At 37.3% G+C, this 20,682-nt stretch overlaps 1 protein-coding gene across 5 annotated transcripts in view; it reads left to right on the top strand.

The window, feature by feature from the left end:
* Positions 1 to 7,252: 7,252 nt before the first annotated feature.
* Positions 7,253 to 20,682, top strand: part of POPDC1 (popeye domain cAMP effector 1) — a 73,783-nt gene continuing 60,353 nt past the window's right edge. For 4 of the 5 annotated variants that reach the window (XM_072642941.1, XM_072642943.1, XM_072642944.1 and 1 more), the window contains exons 1-3: positions 7,253 to 7,559; positions 16,515 to 16,751; positions 18,574 to 18,698. In XM_072642941.1, the coding sequence (XP_072499042.1) occupies positions 16,526 to 16,751; positions 18,574 to 18,698 (351 nt within the window). In that variant the 5' untranslated portion in view covers positions 7,253 to 7,559; positions 16,515 to 16,525. Of the gene's footprint in view, positions 7,560 to 7,766; positions 8,400 to 16,514; positions 16,752 to 18,573; positions 18,699 to 20,682 lie in introns of those variants that run through there. The other variant, XM_072642942.1, reaches the window with a different exon arrangement.

Below are 20,682 nucleotides of genomic sequence, written 5' to 3'. Positions count from 1 at the left end.
TCAAAAAAAGAATTGTCCTAATACTTGGTTCCAGAGACCAGAAATATAATGAATCTTAAGCTCATAGAATAATAGCTTTACAGAGTTAGAGCTGGAGGAAACCCTATAGGTCATCAGTTTCAACCTCTTCATCTAAAAGATGAGGAAATTGAGATCCAAGGAGGTTATTACTTGACCAGGGTCACAGAGCTAGCAATTGTTTGAGGCAAGATTTGAACCAAGTTCTTCCTGTGTCACACCTAGAAAGATATAAGCAGCATGTAATGGATTAGCCATACCCTTTTATATGCTTGCCAAATAAAACTCATAAAACACCTGCAATTGATAAAGAATGAAAGCAATGAAGGGAAATACAAAGATAAAGAGAGCAAGACACAGAAAGGCAATGAAGCAGCAAGACAGAGACATAATGGGTGCATAGTCCATAGACAGCAGTTCTCCAGAATCATAAAGACCTGAGTTCAAATTTCACCACTGTCCCTTACTGGTTTTGTGACTCTGGGTAGGTCACTGTTCCCAGGCAACTGTCTAAGACCTTAAGTTGGAGGGCAGGTGCCTAGCTACATCAGTAGCAGGAGTTTCCTCATGAAAAATCATCACAGTTTTGAATAAAAAGGATCATTGTACCTATGCATGAGTATTGCCAGAGATGGTGCTTTGGACCTATAATTTCAAGAGTGAAGGGAAGTCCCAGTGTGAAAAGTCTTTCCACTAATGAAAACTGGCAACCAGTCTACATCTTATGGTCTTAGAGGTTTATCTAAGGCATTGAAAAAATATATGATTTACATAGGGTCACACAGCCAGTATGTGTCAGAGAAAGACTTGAGACCAGCTCATCCTTACTTCTAAACTGACTCTATCCACCATGATACTATGCTTCTGATACACACACACACACACACACACACACACACACACACACACATACATACATACATTGCTATTTTTCTTCTTGAGAATTGTTCTGATATCCCTAATTCTGCTTATTTAAATAACTTTTTTTTTGACATATGCTCTATATAATATCAGGGGAAGTTAAAAATGTTAAGATTAGACTTTTGTGTTACCAACCCATATGTTTTAGGAACCAACCAACCAGCCTTTAACAAGTCCAGTGGATTTCTACCTATTGTCTTTTCCTTTTCCTCACTTTCAAATTTCCCTTCATTTTCTATTCATGTACTGCCTCCTGTAGTCTCAACAAAATCAGTGAAAAAAAAACTTTGAAAAACGATGTTTCAACTTCTTACAATGCTGTTTTGCTCTTGATTATGACCCTAGTTCTACCAATGGGTTCTGGGGTTGGGCTCAAGAAATGATCCAGGCAGAAAGCTCAAGGTCAAATATCTCCCTTATTCTTTTCTCATCTACCCCCTTCCTCCAACGTCCCAGACAGTGCTAATCCATGACATTTGTGTATCCTATAAAAGGTTTGAAAAACATATTCCCATGTCTTAAAAATGTAACCCTTTCCATATTACTGTCTACCAGAGGGTTTGAGTCTTCACTGTCATACATACATACAGTTGGCTCACTAATCAATCAGTCAGTAAGCAAACATTTAATCATTACTTATTTTGTGCTTGATGCTACTTTCAAGGAACTTACATTTTACCAGAGAAAACAAAATGTATAAATATAATCAAATGCAAAATATGTAGGAAGTAATTTGGGGGGTGCTTCTAGTAATCAGCAGGTGTCAGTGAAGGTCTCATGTCAGAGGTACCTCTTGAGCAGAGTTATTAAAGTAATTAATGATACTAAGAAGTAGGGATGGTGAGAATTAATCCATTCCAGGCATAGGGACATTCTGTATAAAGATACATAGATGGATGATGGAATATGGTGAATAAGGAGAGAAGGAAGAGGAAGAAGACAAGGGGATGAGGAGGAGGAGAAATGTCAAACAGAGGAGCTTGTTCTTATCCTAGAAAAAACCTGGAGCCACCAAAGCTTCTTGAGAAGGAGAATGGAATGATTAAAATCACACTTTAAGAAAATAACCTGAGGGACAGAGCCAAGATGGTGGAATAGAAAGATGCACATACACTAGCTCTTCCCCCCCAGGCCATAAAATACCTGTAAAGAAGGACTCTCAACAAATTCTAGAGCAGCAGAAGCCACAGAACAATGGAGTGGAGGAGATTTCTAGCCCAGAGTGACCTGAAAGACTGATGGGAAAGGTCTGTCACACCAGATACGGAACCCAGCCCAGCCCAGCCCTGGGCTTGGCACCAGGAGGAACAGGACCAAGCAGCCTTCAGGGACAGAATCTCCAGCAGCAACATAGATCTCTCAACCCACAGGTGCTAAAGGTCAGTGAGAGGGTTTTTTTGGCTGGCCACCAAGGGAGCAGAGTGTCCCCATAACTCAGGCCTCCTTGGAAGGCAACAGTGGAGGCAGCAGCAGACCAGGGCTCCCAAGGCAGGCAGCAGCCCACATTCATAGTTGAAGGCCTCATCATAAAGCCCCTGAGAGAACTGAGCCCTGTCTGGCTAACCTGCCCCCACCTGAGCAGCTCATCTTAATCTCACACTGAATAGCAGCTCTGCCCCTGCCTAAAGCCCCTGGGGGATTAGAGCAGCTCATCTGAATCTCAACCCCCAGTGCTGGCTTGGCAGAACTGGAGGTAAGGTGGTTGTGGAGAGGAAACTCAGAAGTCAAGTAACTGGCTGGGAAAATGCACAAAAAGGGGGGAAAAAAATAAGACCATAGAAGGTTACTTTCTTGGTGAACAGGTGTCTCCTCCCATCCTTCCAGATGAGGAAGAACAAGGCATACTGTCAGAGGAAGTCAAGGCCCCTGCCTCCAGGGCCTCCAAAGGGAACTTAAACTAGACTCAGGCAATAGAAGAGCTTGAAAAGTGAGTTAGCAGCTTACTAAAGGAGAACCAAAAAAATGCTGAGGAAAATAACATCTTTAAAAGGAGGCTAACTCAATTGGAAAGAGAGGTCCAAAAAGCCAATGAGGAGAAGGAGATTTTAAAAAGCAGAATTAGACAAATGAAAAAGAATGTTCAAAAACTCACTGAAGAAAGTAGTTTTTTAAAATTAGAATGGAACAGATGGAGCTAATCACTTTATGAGAAACCAAGAAATCACAAAACAAAATCAAAAGAATGAAAAAATGGAAGATAATGTGAAATATCTCATTGCAAAAACAACTGACCTGGAAAATAGATCCAGGAGAAACAATTTAAAAATTATGGGACTACCTGAAAGCCATGATCAAAAAAAGAGCCTAGATATTATCTTCCATAAAATTATCAAGGAAAACTGCCCTGATATTCTAGAACCAGAAGGCAAAATAAAGATTGAAATAATCCACTGATCACCTCCTGAAAGAGACCCGAAGAGAGAAACTCCTAGGAATATTGTGGCCAAAGTTCAGAGTTCCCAGATCAAGGAGAAAATACTGCAAACAGCTAGAAAGAAACAACTCAAGTATGGTGGAAATACAATCAGGATAACATGGGATCTGGCAGCTTCAACATTAAGGGATCAAAGGGTTTGGAATAGGATACTGCAAAAGGCAAAGGAATTGGTATTAAAACCAAGAATCGCCTACCCAGCAAAACTGAGTATAATACTTCAAGGGAATAAATGGTCATTCAATGATATAGAGGACTCTGAAGCATTTATATTGAGGAACAGACCAGAACTGTATAGAAAATTTGACTTTCCAATACAAGAATCAAGAGAAGCATGAAATGTAAACAGGAAAGAGAAATCATAAAAGACTTTCTAAAGCTGAACTGTTTACATTCCTACGTGGAAAGAAAATATTTATAACTCTTGAATCTTTTCTCAGTACTTGGGTAGGTAGAGGGATTGTACACACACACACACACACACACACACACACACACACACACATATATACAGAGAGTACAAGTTGTGTTGAATCAGAAGAGATGATATCCACACACAAAAAATAAATAAAATAAAAATTAAGGGGTGAGGGAAGAAAATACTGGGAGGAGAAAGAGAGAAATGGAATGGGGCAGGCTATAACTCATAAAAAAGATCAGAAAAATCTTGTTCAATGGAGAAGAAAAGGGAGAAGGGGAGAGGGAAAAAGTGAAGCTACTCTCTCCACATACAGCTTAAGGAGGGAATAACATGCTCACTAAATTTGGTGAAAATCTGTCTCACACTCCAGGAAAGTAGGAGAGGAGGGGACAAGTGGGGTGAGGGGAATGATAGAAGGGAAGGCAAATTGGAGAAGGGAGTAACTAGAAATAAACACTTTTGGGAAGGACAAGGTCAAATGAGGGAACAAAAAAATAATAAAAAAAAACAAGGGGGGATAGAGTAGGATAGAGAGCAATATAGTTAGTATTACACAACATGATTATTATAGAAGTCTTTTGCAAAACGACACATATTTAGTCTGTATTGAATTGCTTGCCTTCTCAGTGGGGATGGGTAGGGAGGGAGGGAGGGAAAGAAGTTGGAATTCAAAGTATTAATCATGAATGTTTAGAATTTTTATTGCCTATAACCAGGAAATAAGAAATACAGGGAATGGGATATAGAAACTTATCTTGCCCTACAAGAAAAGAGAGAAGATAGGCATAAGGGAAGGGTGGGGTGTTATAGAAGGGAAGGTACATTGAGGGAAGGGGTAATTAGAATGCAAGGTATTAGGAAACAGGGGAAAGGGGAGTGATGGGGAGAAAAACTGGACATGTTACAAAGTGATGTAAAAGCAATTAGTATTAAAACAATTGACTAAATTAATTACTGAGAATAAATCAAAGACATCTTCAGTCTGGGGAAAAGAATTTTAGTCTAAATTTCCTGGAAAAGTTGAGGTTTTAATGGTAAATTTGATTTTATGATTGCTATTTATTCAGGAACTAGAACATATATAGAAAGGCATGTAAGTCACTTAAGACTTGCCTCAAAAGATGTTCCTTAGCCAAAGTGCAATTACAGTTGTATTTGAAACCTGGTTATTGGAACTTGCTATTTTAAGATGCTGTGGGACTATTAAGTGACTGTTCTTTTGAGTCTAACTCCAGGTATGGAAAGCAAGAAAGGAGGTCTGAGCTCCCAATCCATGATGCCAGTAAGCCTGTGAGATGCTGGTATGAACTGCAAAAGGTGATCTCATGGGAAGGGTGAGAGAGCGGCTGTTCAGCCTGGGCTGAAGTAGTATTCTTCTAACTCAATTTCCCCACTGACACCTGGCAGACTTTAAGCCTGACTGAATGCAAGTTGACAATCTGCTCCTACCTGGAATTGACATGAAGTTGGGGAGATATTGGTTCCCTGCATTGTCCCTACTCTTAGTGGCAATTTCCTATAGCCAAAAGGTTTGTAAGCTTAATACCAGACCCTTTAAATTAGAGATTGTTGGTAGGGGAACATCTGAGATTAAGTCTAAAATTAAGCTATTAGACTTAGGACTTTAGACCAACAACAAGAAGTTAGGGTCCTTTAATTCTTAGGAATACTGTGGAAACAAGTAGGTCAAGGGCTTGTGAAGTTAGCATACATAAATATTATTTGTGTCTCAGTTGGTTAATGTCTAAAAAAAATTAACCCATCACAAATAAATACCTCCATCTCATGGAATTTTTGTAACATTGATATGATGTAAAAGTAATAATATGTAATACATTATGTTGATAATATGGATAATAATTAATACCAAAAACTTTTCCATTATGTTCTTCATGTTGTTACCTATCTTACCCATGCCTCATCTCAATGGTGGTTCCAGAATTGTCTCGCTGTGACTTGGACTGAAGAAAAATGGCAGTAAATTATTTAGTCCCTATGGTATGGTAAGCACCATCAATATTATTGGACTTGCAAGGATTTTTGGCTCACATTCTGGACCAAAGGAGCTCTGGAACCTCTTCTTGAATCTGTTCTTCTGACCTAGACTCACCCAAAGTTGGCATTAAAGGGCATATAATCCTTGATAAGGCAGAATATTACATTGTGTATCACAGTAGAGGGGCATATAGTAGGTCTTCAGTAAAAACTTACTGAGTTGTGATCTGACTGCAGTGGAAAAAGTGCTGGATTTAGAATCAGATGTTTCAAATCTGGTTTCAAATCTTCCCTTCTATTTATGCCTTGTATAACTGGGCAAGTCACTTGACCTTCCTGGTTTCCTTATCTCTGAAATGAAGAGGTTGTATTAGATAGTCTTTAAGCTCTAAATTTAGGTCCTCACATGCCTTCTTCCTCTAAATTGTTTTAACCATACCCTAAGGTGTCTTAAAAGAAATGGATGCCTAAGAAGCTAGACCAAAAAAAGTATACTAAACCAAGTTATTTATTTAAAGCACGTTTATGCAAGTAAACTTATTAGCTTCCAAACAATACTTTCATGGGACTTCACCGCAGATGACTCTCAGAAGGAGGGATGAAGGATTCAGCAAGGAGTTGGGCAAAAGTAGGAAATGGTGTCAATGGAACTGGAGGGGAAATGAAGTATTCCATTTCATATTACGACTTGTGACCAACTTGGGTAGGTTGGTTGTTGTCCTTAGTTTTGGAAGAGCACCAAAATGACATCACCACGATAAAATGAAGTTTCAGTGTGTCTGACTGTGGTTGATCAGACCAATACCAGCACAGAATTCTCTTCCACAAGTTGGGTACAGATAGTCCAAGTGAGTATTTGGGGTGGATACCCAACTTGGGTCACAGAGAAGGTGAATGCCTCAAAGTAAACCAAGAAGGAATCAGGAAGGAAAGAAGCACACCTCGAGGTTTATTTTGGTTACTTGGTCTTACAGAGGCAGCATGGACTAATGGCCACAAGGTCGGCTTTCGAGTGAGTGATTTGGATTTAATTTCTGCCTCTCAGAAAACCACTTGGCCATGGGCAAATGCCTTAACTTCTCTTAGCATCGCCAGAGAAAACGTCTATCCCTGGAAGTCACAGATGAGTATCCAATCTGTAACTGATGAGAGACTTTCATAAATTTATGAAATCACACAAAACTTGCAGGCGCATCTTGTGCCACCAGGGCTACCCGTTTTTGCCGTGAAAAGCGCCTAGTGCAAGTAATTTGTTTGCTATTCATTTCTCCGATCCTTGAACAAAAATGAAAACAGAACGGAGCACGGAAATGAATCCCAGTAAAGAAAAGCCGGTGGGATAACCTTTGAGCCCTGCTCGAGACCTCTGAGGAACTCCTGGATAGCTCCCTCCTCTGCTCCTTCTCTCTAAGCGGTTCTAAGCAAGCGGCGGGGCTCAGTGTCTCCGCCTGCCAAGCTGCTCCGCACTTGCAGCTGTAGGCGCATCTGGGGGGCGCGTGCGCCGTGACAGCCCGTGCCCGGGCACTGCCGCCACCTCCTCCCGGCTCCGATGCCTATTTTAGTCCTAGCTGCGGCTGGGAGCAGGGGCTGGGGCCGAAGGCAAGGGGCTGAGCAGTGTAGAGTGGCTGGGGACCGTCACCTGCAGGCCCCCCGGGAGTCGCAGCGCCGACGCCGAACCTTGCGCTCCAGATCCTGGGAGCGCTTGATTCGCTTGCTTTGGAAGAAACTTTGGCCCATGTGAGCTCGCTTGTCCGCGGTGAGGAGCGAAAGGTAAGAGCTTCTAGGCTGCGGAGATAAGCGCCCCAGTTTCAGTCCCTTTCTCCTATGTCCTCCCCACTCCTGCCGCGAGGGTAGGGGGGTATTCGCCACCTTGCACCTTGTGGGTGAAAACTGGAAGCGCAAGTTGGAGGAGCAGTGGTTTAGGAATAACTTTTCCCGAGGTTTCTAGAGGGCAAGGCTCTGCCCACGCCCCAGATTGCCCTTCCTGGGGACTCCGCTCCCTTCTTTCCTTCCCCTGCTCTGGGATGCAGCCGACAGCCCGTGGCTGGGCTCCTCTGCCCCAGTTCTGGACTCGCGGCACCTCCTTTTCCCTGCGTCCTTTACTCCCAGGGGTAAGCTCAGAATCACCGCAGGTTTAAATGTCACAGGACCGCGGCCTTGCTTGACTCCTTACTATTTACAGGATTTTGTTGAGCAATGGGCCCCGGTTTCCTACCCTATAAAATGAGTTGGACCTCTAACATATGGCCCTTTGGCTATCGTGCCCAACTTGATGGACATTCTGGGTCCCTTGCACCTTATCATTCCTTCAACCCCTACTTTTGAAAGTACTTATGTTTCGTCCGAGAAGCCCTGGTGGAGCCAGGAGGAGGGGGATTGGCCAGAGGATTTAGTCTGGCCCTCCAGAAAAGGTGGAGAGACTTCTGGTCAAGTCGAACTACCTGCAGGTTCCCTTCACCAGATCCGGCTGCTCTTTCTTCCGTCCTGCTAGGGTCCAGGAAATCTGAAGGTCAGGGGGGAAACTAGCAACTTCATCCTCCAGGAATCATACAATTTAAGCTGAGAAGAACATGAGAACAGCTATTTAGGTTTGCCTCCGGAAGGAACAAGGTAAGCTAGATCTTGTGTGAACTTGCATCTGGGATAAGAGCTTCAGTGGAAACACCCCCCTTGGGCCTAAGTTTGAAGGTGGTTAGTTAACAGGTTGGGCACCAAAGCTGCAGGGCCCTCCTTTGAAGAACGAGACCTGTGCCCAGTGATTGTCAGCAGTGAAACACCATTTGCAGTGACCCTCAGCTTCTCCAAAAGGTGTACAGAATGTAGTCAACTTTCAAGAGAAACAAGTAATCCTAAACTTTGACCAAAGGGATCCTAAGTGGCCTCTTCTCCCCACACCCATACTTCTTTGGGTTTTTGTGTTTACTCAGTTTGAGGGGTGATTTGGGGTGTTTTTCCTCATCACCTATACCATTTGGCATAGCAGATATAAACATGATAAAAATGTAAATAGGTTGTGAAGCAGGTAATTATAGCAATAGAGATTTAAAAATGAATGGGATGGTGGTCATAATTTCTTGATAAATTCTGCCCCCCCCCAGTATGCCATTTTAATAGCCAATCACTCCAATTATGTGTAACAATTGAACAATGTAATATGTATCACAGCAGAAGGAAAGATGGGTGGGTGAGGCTGTTTTTCTTAAATTCTTTTAAATTGCCCTCTTAGTAAACCAGGAGCTGAGAGATCTGTTCAACATTTATAGACAACTGGCAACATGGAATTTCTCTAGGGCATATGTTTTTGTAACAGAAATTTATTTAGTATGTAAGACAGTTGTGGTGCAGTAGCACCATGGCTTTAGTGTTTCCACATCTCTGAGCTCAAAAACTTGCCCCTTACTGATAATGTTACTAAATTACTATGAAGTATTGGATCTCCATCAATAGAGGGAGTTTCCATACCAAGGTTTTTAAGCTGATAAAATCATAGGTCAGACCAAAAGACAATACTCTCGCATATCCCCAACACATACCAAATACTTAATCATGTCTTTTATTTTGGTGGTTGGCAGGAAACCCCAGAAATGTAAAAAAAAAAAATGCTGTCCAGCTCCCAGCACATAATAGGGATTTCATAAATGTTGATTGACTTGACTAGTATTCACTCAACATTACTATTCATTTATCCTTATTTTTTCCATACTCAAAAAAAAGAATGTATTGTTGCCAAATAATATATTAAGATGTTTAATACTTGAAAGCCAGTTTGACAAAGTGCTATGATTCTCAAACTTGTTGGCCTCTGAACCCTTTTACCCTCTTGAAAAGAGTTTTAGTTTATGTGAGTTATATCTATTTATATTTGCTGTATTAGACATTAAAACCTCTTAGTAGTATTATGAAATTGGTTTTGACCTTGCACACCTTCTGAAATGGTCTCAAAGATCCCTCACAAGTTCCTGAGAGAGTGGACAGAATGCTGATTGTAGTCAGTTAGACCTAGACTTTATTCCTTCCTGACACTAGCTGTGACCTCTGAGAGCCTCAACTTCCTCATCTGTAAAATAAATAATATTTGTAGTGCTTACCTGAAAGGGTTGTTGTGCATCTTAAATAAGATGTAAATTAAATACATTTACACATTTAAAAGTGCTATGCAAATTTTAAGACACTCATAGAAATGTCGATATTATTAATGCTAGCTGTGTCGCCTTAATCTCTCTGCCTCAGTTTCTTCATCTGTAAAAGTAATTAGAATGAACTACCTGTCTTAGAAGGAGGAAAGCTCTTAAAATATTATAAAACACATACATGTGAGCTATTTAAATTTTGCATAATTTGTATGATTATAAATGTATTCATGAAATAATTACATGTTTGTATGTGTATTTATAACTATATTTGTATAATTTTATATAATTTATGAAAGATTTTGCATTTTCCATCAACCAGTAGATTTTGCATTTTTAATTAGCACATTATGGTATATTACTAACTGGTTTGGGCTCTCCGTAGAACTTTTCTGAAAACTTAGAGCAAGAAGAAAATTCTTAAATGGTGTAGTTGACTGGCATAAAGTAGTTTGAAAGCCCTTATCATCCAGTCAGATTTCATGCATATTCATACCATCCCTCAAATGCTGCCATGTTTCTTATTTTGAAGAGAAGAATCTTGGTACTATAAAAGCAGGACCAGGTTTTGTGGTGTTGAACTTTTATACTTTAAAACATGAGAATTTATAATTGGGAATTTGACAGAAAGCAAAGATTTTGACTCAAATCAGTTTATCTGTTAAATAATGCCACCTGTTCAGTGTTCTGTTTTGACCTAAAAAGTGGGAGAAATACCTTTATGCCTTTCATAATAGTTTAATAGTCTTATAATTTACAACCATACTTGCTGGATTACAAACCTCTCTCTCCAAGAGAGACTATGTGAATATTCTGTGCAAGACTGGTGAATATTCTATTTAACTATTAAATGTAGAGATAGTTCTCTACATCCATGGTTCTCCATCACAAACTAAATACCATCCTTTGGCATAGGGAGATTCAGAAACACAATTCTGACTCAACCCCTCAGTGGGGTAATTTCGTAAAATTAATTTTATTAACTTTAATTTTAAGAATATATGCCATGTCACATTGTTACAACAGTATAGTAAATAGATCGTTGTATTTAAGTTTTGCCTCCAACATTTGCGACCTTGAGCAAAGGACTTCTTCAAGACTCAGTTTCTTTATATATGAAGTAGCAATTCTAATGCTTAAAATAACTCCCTTATAGCATTGTAATAATGTTTGTTGTAAAGAGCTGTAGAAATATGCTTTGTCATATTTATTGTTAAGAAACTGGTTGGGGTAAGCAATGATGAGAAATAAAGGATGTTTTTAAAAAAAATTCTCAATGACAGTAATGATAATATATCACAATAACCAAAAGCTCAGGAACACCTCTTCTAAGTAGTTCTGGGATTCCCAAAGAGTGACTCATTTAATCTACAAAAGTGGATTAAAAAAATTCTACATCCACTTTCTTTGCGTAGTCTCAATTGTGGCAAATAATTGTAGTCATAGCATATTCCAACTTTCTTTGGATTGATCACTTAATGAATTCCTTTGTGGAGTAAATTATGTCTATAACATGCTATAACAAATCTTTTCAGTACAGAAAATCTCATTAATTGCTCTCTAGGCAAAACAGTGAAGTCTTTTGGAATTTAACATTGTTTCTTCTTTAATTTAATTTCTTTAACTCTTCAGCTAATCTTGTTTGTTTACTTTGCTATACTTTTTAAAGTAATTACATCTTAATCTGTAGTCTCCTATTAAAATAACATTTTCTATAAATAAACTTAATTCACAGTAATCAAGGCATCACAATATAATTTTTGTTTGTATTTTAATTTTAGTGTATTGGGAGGGAAATATGACTTTAAGCTCCTCTTCAGGAAATTTTAAATATTTTGTTGTTGCTGTGGATACTGATTACAATTTCAGTTGATTCTTCAGATATTTAAAATACATAAATACATATATGTACATATATATATATAGCAAGTATATTTTATATGTTTTATGTAAGTGAATAGTGTACTATATCATTGACAGCTTAAAAGTAACATTACTAAGAATTCCACGTTAAACCTTCTGAGATTCTACCTGACAAAAGGTCCATTTCTTCCAGTCATCTGATTGAGTTAGTTTTATAGACATCTTGTAGTATAGAATCAGATCTCCTGTATGTACTTCATTGATGAAATCATGCCCACAGGGAAGCTATGGCAATTGATAATAATGTGGCCTACAATTTTCCCTGTCCTTAATTCAGTAAGAGAAATTAGTAGGCTAAAATATCATAGAAATATGTTAGTAAAAACTATTGATCATATTGATTTCAGCTCTTCCTGACTTGTCTTTAGCTGTAGCTGGAATATGAATATCTGTTTTTTTTTTCTCCAGGATTTTAAAAAAGAATGATTATTCAGGGAAAATTAAGCCTAATGTGGGGGAGCATTCACTAACAGGAAATGCTCCATCAGCTACCACTCATGTCAACAAACATATTTAATATGTCTTCCTGGGGTGATCAGAGCTAATTTATGGACTGTGAGGTTTAGAAAATTAGAAATTAGAAATTGAAATTAGAAATTAGAAAATTAGAAAAGAAATTGAAATTTAACCTCAGGCTTTTTCCTTTCTCAAATTATAACATTTGGATGTTTTATGATTATCTAATGAGATTATCCTGCATTTTAGTTATTTCCATGTTTCTTATTCCTCTACTAGACAGTAAGTTCCTTGAGGAGGTGGATCTTATCAGAACTTATCTTTCTCCAGGTACTTAGCATAATATTTTGCAGACAGTACAGGTTTAATGAATGTTTATTCAATTGCAGTGAAAGAAGTTGCAGTATTTGTATTCTACATAGGGTATAGATGTGGTTGGCTATCAAAAAACATGAATTTCATGAGTGAATTCTAATGTAAAATAAATCATTAGGTAAGTCTCAATAGGGATGCATTTATTACATGGACATTTTAAATGTAGTTGGATTTTAGGATATCTTATTTTCTTTTTTCTGGCAAACTGATGTGTAAGTCAGCACTAGCCTTTTGCTAGTACTATTATATATTTGAGCTTCAGAATAATGCAGAAATTAGATGTTGCTTCTAGTAGATATCTATCAGAGCTATTTAATGATTTTTCAGTAACTCTTCTATTATATGAAGAAGTTGAATTCCAAATACCTTAATTATGTTTTGTGTAAATTTTGCAAAAGCTGAAAACAAAAGTTTTCAGCATTTAAATAGATGTGGAATTCTTCAAAAATTTCGTTTAACTCTGACTATAAGTTCTGACTCTTCAGAATACCTAATTTGTACTAATTACTCTATTTCTTAAAATCTTTATTTTGCATGTTTTCAGTAACTGAAAGAGGTAAAATTGTCTAATAAACTGTTCGCATTTGAGTAATTATTTTTCTGAAACAGCTACATTAATATTTTAAGTTTTTCCCCCTAAAGCCGAGTAGTTTGTGTAATGGATCAGGTTTCAGAGAGTTCATAATAAAACCTTTTTGTTAAAGATAAATGATAAAGGACTCAGCAAATGGTGCCACTCGGTGTTGAGTTTTATATAAGCAAGCACCAACCACATGAATTTTCTCCAAACCATGTTTATTAAAGATAGGAGTATTTAAATAAATAGTTGGATAACTGAGAAGTAAGCGCAAAATGGTATAAGGTTGGAAACTAATTTGATTTAGGCAATTAGGTAAAGACATAAGCTTTTAAAAAAATTATTAAATAGTCATGTATACCAAAATAAGATATTTGCGTTACAAGAAGGAATTTCTAAGTTTTCAAATTTTAGACTTCTAAAAACAGATAGTTTTTCTCATTTTAAAATTTTTATTAAATTAATACTCAAGTTATATCTTTAATTTTATTATTCATATGACCTTGTTTTTTTAATTATTATTTCCTTGATACTCCTTCTTTATTTTTTTTTCACAACTTTCCAGTGACTTCCCTACCTCCATATCCAGTTAAGCCCTTCTTTGCAACAAAGAACAACTAAGTGAAATAAACCAACCTCCTAGCTATGTCTAACTGTATATACCTAATGCTTCACTTGTAGGCCACCACCTCTGCCCCAGGAAGAGGGAATAATGCTTCACTGCACAGAAGTATGATTTTTATTTCTGAAGTACATCATAGGGAAATCTCTACCTGGAAAGTAAAGCAAGATTTAATGATGATAATAATAGAAGTAATTAAGCTGTGTGTGTGTGTGTGTGTGTGTGTGTGTGTGTGTGTGTGTGTGTGTGTGTGAGAGAGAGAGAGAGAGAGAGAGAGAGAGAGAGAGAGAGAGAGACAGAGACAGAGAGAGAGACAGAGAGAGACAGAGATTACTTTATCATCTGTGGTTCATGAACTAAGAAGAAATTGATATTACCTTTACAAAAATCTGCTGCTTTCAAAAATAATTAATAAAGGCATTTTGGTCACATGAAACATTTGAAGCTTAACTTTACCAGCTTTATTCTTTTTCTATACAAAGAATTTTGTAATGTTTTTAACCAGTGAACTTTGTTGACTAACCTTTTATAACTATGCTGTTTTCCCCTCCCTGATCAGTGAATTAACTTATTTTAATTATGTAATAAATTAACAAATTTGTGGCTCACTTCTATATCTATTGTTATTATTATTATTGCCTGTCATGAGCTTTTTTGGATTCACAATGTAGTTTATAAGAGAAGTAGAGTTCTGCTCTACTGGTTAGAGTGTGGCCTTGGAACAGAAAGTCCTAGATTCAAATCCTACCTCATACAGACCAGCTGTGTGACCATTAATCTTTTAATGCCTTCAGTAGTTCTCTAATATTAAATGTTACAGACTGGTTGCTGTTCTGCTTGGAAAGAAGTAGTTTTCTACACTTCAGTGAAAACACAGGCTCATGCTGTTCCCTCTCGTTACAGGAAAAAAAGAAACAAAAGACAAAAGAAGATTTATATCTTGTGTGCAAAATTAGATCTAAATTCTTTTAGGCAGATAGATGGTACAGAGGATAGAATACTGAGTGTAAAGTTAGAAAGACTTGAATTCAATTCCAGCTTCAGACACTAGGTATGGCACCTTTTCTGCTGTTGTGCAAGTTGTTTCAATTATGTCCAACTCTCTGTGATCTCATTTGGGATGTCCTTGGTAAAGATACTGGAGTAATTTGCCATTTCTTTCTCCAACTCATTTGACAGTTGAGGAAACTGAAGCAAACAGGGTTAAGTAGCTTGCCCAAGGTTACACAGCCAGTAAGTATCTAAGGCTGGATTTGAATTTGAATTTAGGTCTCTCTGACTCCAGGCCCAGCACTCTATGCCTCACATGAGCCTCGATAAATCATTTAACTTTTATTTGCCTTTTATTATGCCTAATCATAAACTGAGCATGATAGCCTTCCCAGCCTTGTGAAGATCAAATGAGATAAGATTTGTAAAGCATTTAGCACAATTTCTAGCACGAAGTAGGAATTTAATAACCGCTTATTTCCTTCCTCCTTTTAGTACTTTTGGATATAATAGATGCTCCACTTCAGGCAAAAAGTGAGGCAGCTGGAATTTATGATATTTCCAGTGATATGTAAGCTTCTGTTATATATACCCCAATTAGTTCATCTATAACTTTCTCTATTAAAGTCCCATTCCAGTTGTCCATGGAGGTGATCCTGAATTCTTAATTGCAATGTCAATGGAGTATAAGGTCTAACAGGTCCTTCCAAGGTAGAAGGGCTTGAAGTCTGGACCCAGTGATGGCCAAAATTTTTGTCTCTCCTCCGAGGACTAGGCTGGCTAAGTGAGCAAAGGCTTATTGCTGGAAGGTTAGCCCCAGGTGATGAAGTGTTATGGCTATAGCAACCCATGAATACCACTGGCTAACACACTGTAAGAGTTTAAAGCTGCATCATTGAAAGGATCCACATTGATGAAATCAAAGATCCTTGATGATTCAAGTAATTAAAGAAGTAATTAAATCTACCTTAGGAGGTGCTTCCACTATATTCATTTCACAGAATAATTCACTATAAGGATTCCTTTTAACATATGGAATATATTAAGATTCCTTTTTTATTAGAATTCTTTTTTATTTTATTTTTAATTAATGGAATAAAACAAGCATTCCCATAACATAATACAATGAAAAAAATGATGGCACATGAAACTACAAGTCTACTGTGCACAATTTACTATTCCTTTCAAATATACAACAAATTTATTACATACATTTCTTTTTTTCTTCCCTACCCCCACTCTAGAGATGGCTACCATTAGAAAAAAATAGGTGTATACACACATACATACATATACATATATGTGTATATGTATATAATTATTCTATACATCTATTTATCTGTTCTTTCTCTGGATGCAGAAGAGCATCTTTCTTCATATGTCCTTTATAGTTAATTTGGGTATTTACAATAGTCAAAGTAACTATAATTGGGATTCTTTTTAATTGAAACTCAATACATTTTGAAGTATGATTTCATTTTTAACAATTCAACTTCTAAGAAATTTTTCAAGAAAATCATTTGAGTAAAATTAGGCATAACTTATTTCTATAATGTCAGCCAATGGTTCTGTTGCTAAGTAAGCAAGAAACTCTCATGGAGTATTAAATAATATGACTAAATTTTAGCATTTCTTATTTATTTTCTTAACAGGAATTTTCACAATGAATCACACAGATCCCAGTTCACTGAATGAATTAACAACAAGCGGTCTTGCATCTGAGTTTCAAAACCTCATGCCTGTGCCCTCCAATGAAACCACTTGTGAAAACTGGAGAGAGATACATCATCTGGTTTTCCATGTAGCAAATATCTGTTTTGCAACTGCTTTGGTTATTCCAACTACTTTGACCCTTCATATGATATTTCTTAGAGGGTTGTTAACTATAGGTAAGTGAAATAACATTTTTTCATCATTTTTTTTCATTGTCATGATATGGTTCTTGGTTTGATCAATTTATCTTATCTTTTTGTCAGGTTTATATATGACGAAATGAAATCAAAGGTTTTATTATTTCCAGACAACCTAAAGAGCCAACTGAGGTGCTGATTTATTGAGCAAAGGCACATGTGTTCTTTTTATTTTGCTATGTTCCATACTTTTCTTCTGTGATTACATGGCTTTTCTGATGGCTTGTTTTCAGTGTTTCAGATGTCAGTAATGCAAAATGGAGGATTGAATCACCTACCTATTCAGGATCAGCAGTGCTAATGAAACCTTTTTTGACTTGGTTATCTGGGTGTTAGGCAAAATCAGAGGGTTTGCCTGGAATATATAAATGACAGCCTCAATTTAGGTATGATGTGACAGAAAAGTCCTGGATTTGAAGTCAGAAAGCCTGAGTTCAAATCCTGACTGACAGTCTTTACCTCTGTCACATTGGTCAAGTCCCTTCTCTTTCTGGTGTTCAGTTCTGGACTAGATGCCCTTTAAGGTTCCTTCCAGCTCTAAGATTCTGTGGTCTTTGACAGAGAATCTTACCTTTAGTGTGTCAATGAGCTAACCTTATTAAAAAGGGAAGAGATAATTCTATATTATTTTAATAAAGCTAAGAATATATTAAAGCAGAATCATGGAATTTAAGGCTAGAAGGATTCTCAGAGATGACCTAGTACAGCCGCTATATTTCATGTAAAAAGAAACAAAAACTTAGAGAGTTTAAATGGGGGGAAAATCTGCATTTGAATTTGTTATTATTGAATGTACACTAAGGAGACTTTTGGGACCAGACTTGTAATTTTATTAGAATAGGTAACTCCAGGTTAGGAAGAGTTGACACAGAACATCATAAGAGTTGTATCAAGTATTATACATTGTGACTTGATCAGGGTCATACCTATTCTATATACACCATAAATTGGGTCCTATTAATGATATACAAAAATGTCAGATGAAATTCTTAAATGAATTATTTTTGTTTATTGTTGTTGGGAATTAGATTGCCTCTGTTCCTATGTTCCTAGATATAAATTTAGTCTTTTAACAATTTGGAGTTTTTAAATTATTTTTTAATTAATATAAAACAATTTCTTCTTCCTTCTACCTCGCTCTAATCTAAAGAGAATCATTGTAATAAAAATGCAAAATCAAGCAAATAAACTCCTATATTGGTAATGTCCAAAAAAATTATATATTGTTCTCTGAGCCCATCACCTGTGTGTCAGTCGGCAAGTAGTAACTTCATCATTGGTTCTCTGGGATCATAACTGGTCATTGCAGTAATCAGAGTTCTTAAGTCTTTTCTTTCAAAGCTGGCAGCTTTACAAGGTTGTTGTTTTTGTCAGTATTATCCTCCTCATTCTGTTCTCTTCACTCTGCACCAGTTCATACAAGTCTTCCCAGAATTCTCTGAAATCATGTTTTCATCATTTTATGACAAAATTATTATCCCACCCCATTCATATATCATCATTTGTTTAGCTATTCCTCAGTTGATAGGTACCTCTCTCAGTTTCCAGTTCTATCAGTTGGAAGTTTTAATTATTCATTAAATCCTTTCATTCAAAATCAAAGCCTTAAACAGAAAGCTCCTAGGGCATTTTGTCAGCAGTAAAAACAAGACAAAACAAAACAAAATGAATGTAATGTTTCACTTTTCCGCAATGTGTAAGTGGTCCAGAAATATCTGTCAGGTATTATTTCATATTGGAGAAGATATTTTACATATGTGTTGAAATTAGACTTGAATTATCTTTTTTTGTTATTTGACAGGATGTGCCCTTTTTATCGTCTGGGCTACACTCTACCGGTGTGCTTTGGATATAATGATCTGGAACTCGGCATTCCTGATTATCAACCTGTTGCATTTTCTGTACCTGCTGTACAAAAAGAGACCAGTATGTAGTTCCTCTCACAGGTTAATAATGAGTATAAGTTTAAAGGGAATTTTGAACAGGAGTTTTTAGGGTTCATGTATGAGTTTCCTATAATTTCAGTTCTTCTATATTCTGACTTCTCTAGTGGATTTTCTGTTTCTGTACATATAAAAGTAACATTTTTGGAAACTACAGAAATTTGTAGTTTTAGAACATGTAGAACATTTCCTAGAAAAGTAGCATGGTATAGAGGATAGAGAACCAACCTTGAAGTCAAGACCTGGGTTCAAGCTCTGCCTCTCGCATATATTAATTGTATGATTTGGGCAAATCACTTAAATTTTCATTGGATCAAACAACTCCCTAAGAATCTAAGTTGCAGAATAATTACTGCATGTTGGCAGAGTGAGTTTCTTCAAACCAGGGGTGGGAAACCTGTGACCTCAAGGACACATGTAGCCCTCTAGGTCCTCAAGTGCTGCCCTTTGACTGAATCCAAACTTCACAGAAGAAATCCCCTTGAGAAAAGGATTTGTTCTGGAAAGCTTGGAATCATCAGTCAAAAGGCCATTCCCAGGGACCTGGAAGGTCACATGTGGCCTGCAGATTCCCCACACCTGCCTCAAACCAATGAAATCACAGGTTGAAACCCTCCCCACATATACACACAAAAAAGTTCTATAAAAACTAAGAGTTTATTTAGAATTCATAAAGCAAGGTAAAAATTACAAGCTAAGTAATGGGGGTATATTAATCTTCCTGAATTACATTTGAATACCTCTCATTTAGGAGAAAATTTGATTGAGAATCAGCAAATTCTAAATGCTAGTCAATAATGTGATGTCTAGTTTATGGGATCTTTTTTCACAAAATCACTTCTGCCTTTCAGGCAATATTTATTTCAATTTTTTCCTACGCTTAAAATTTAGATATATTATTATCCTGTTAGCTATTCCAAAAGTATCATTTTAGCATCTCCTTCTACATTATGAGTTAGCTTGGCTTTTTAAAAAATTTTAAATAAGAATACATGATGCTAAAGATATAATGGAAAGGAATATGGAAAATGTCATCTTTTTATCATAACTATAGCTGATGTTGCTTATTCTGTGCCCAGCATGAGGGAGTGTTGCACACAGAATACTTTGAAGAAACTTACATTATTCTTGGAAAGACTGAACTTACACAAAAGTACAGTTAGAGCACAAAATGAAAATTATGAGTTACAGGCAATAGTGCAATAGGAATTCAGGCAGGGAAAGGTGAATTAAATGGGGACAGGCTTCATAGAGAAAGATTCTCTGAGCATGTGGCCACTGGAACTGGGACTTGAAGGATGATGAGGCCATGGCTGCAAGAGATATCTGGTCTGCAGCTTAAAGCCTTAGAGAGAGACCTAAGAAGTCACTTTTTCAGGGTCCCATAGCCCGTGCATGTCAGAAGCAAGACCTGAACCCAGGTCTCTGAAACCAAGCTGTCATTATCTTAAAGATGAACAAACTGGCTCTGAGAAATTAAGTGATTGCCTGTGGAAAATGTAGCTAGTAACTTTGAGATGAGTTAATCTCGAATTATTTTCAGTGAACTGAAATCCAGTTCTCATAGGACCCCCAAGCATTTCCTATTCCCAGAGCCACAAAATTCAGGAAACCCTTCAAGGGGCGTGCATCTTTAATCTGAACTAGACACACACAATACTACTTCTCAGGAGCACTAGCTTGATACCATATTTGTATGTATGATTCTTAATCTTGTAAATATCAATTTGCTTTTGTGGGCATTTCTCACTTTTGTGGGCCTCATTCAATTAAATTCATAAAAGCCAAAAGTTAGAATAAATCCTCAGGAACTTTCAGTAGAGTCATGGCCCTGTAGGCTCTCTGGTGCTCCAAAGAGCTGTTGAGTGAGCCAGGGGTGAGGAACCTGTGGGGTCGAGTCTACATGTGACCCTCTAAGTCCTCACACATGGCCCTTTGACTGAATCCAAATTTTGTGAAGTTTGGAT

Source organism: Notamacropus eugenii, chromosome 2 (genome assembly GCF_028372415.1).
Source record: "Notamacropus eugenii isolate mMacEug1 chromosome 2, mMacEug1.pri_v2, whole genome shotgun sequence".
NCBI classification, from domain to species: Eukaryota; Metazoa; Chordata; class Mammalia; order Diprotodontia; family Macropodidae; genus Notamacropus; species Notamacropus eugenii.
Note: the sequence above shows the minus strand (reverse complement) of the source record. Positions and strands in the feature narration are given on the sequence as shown.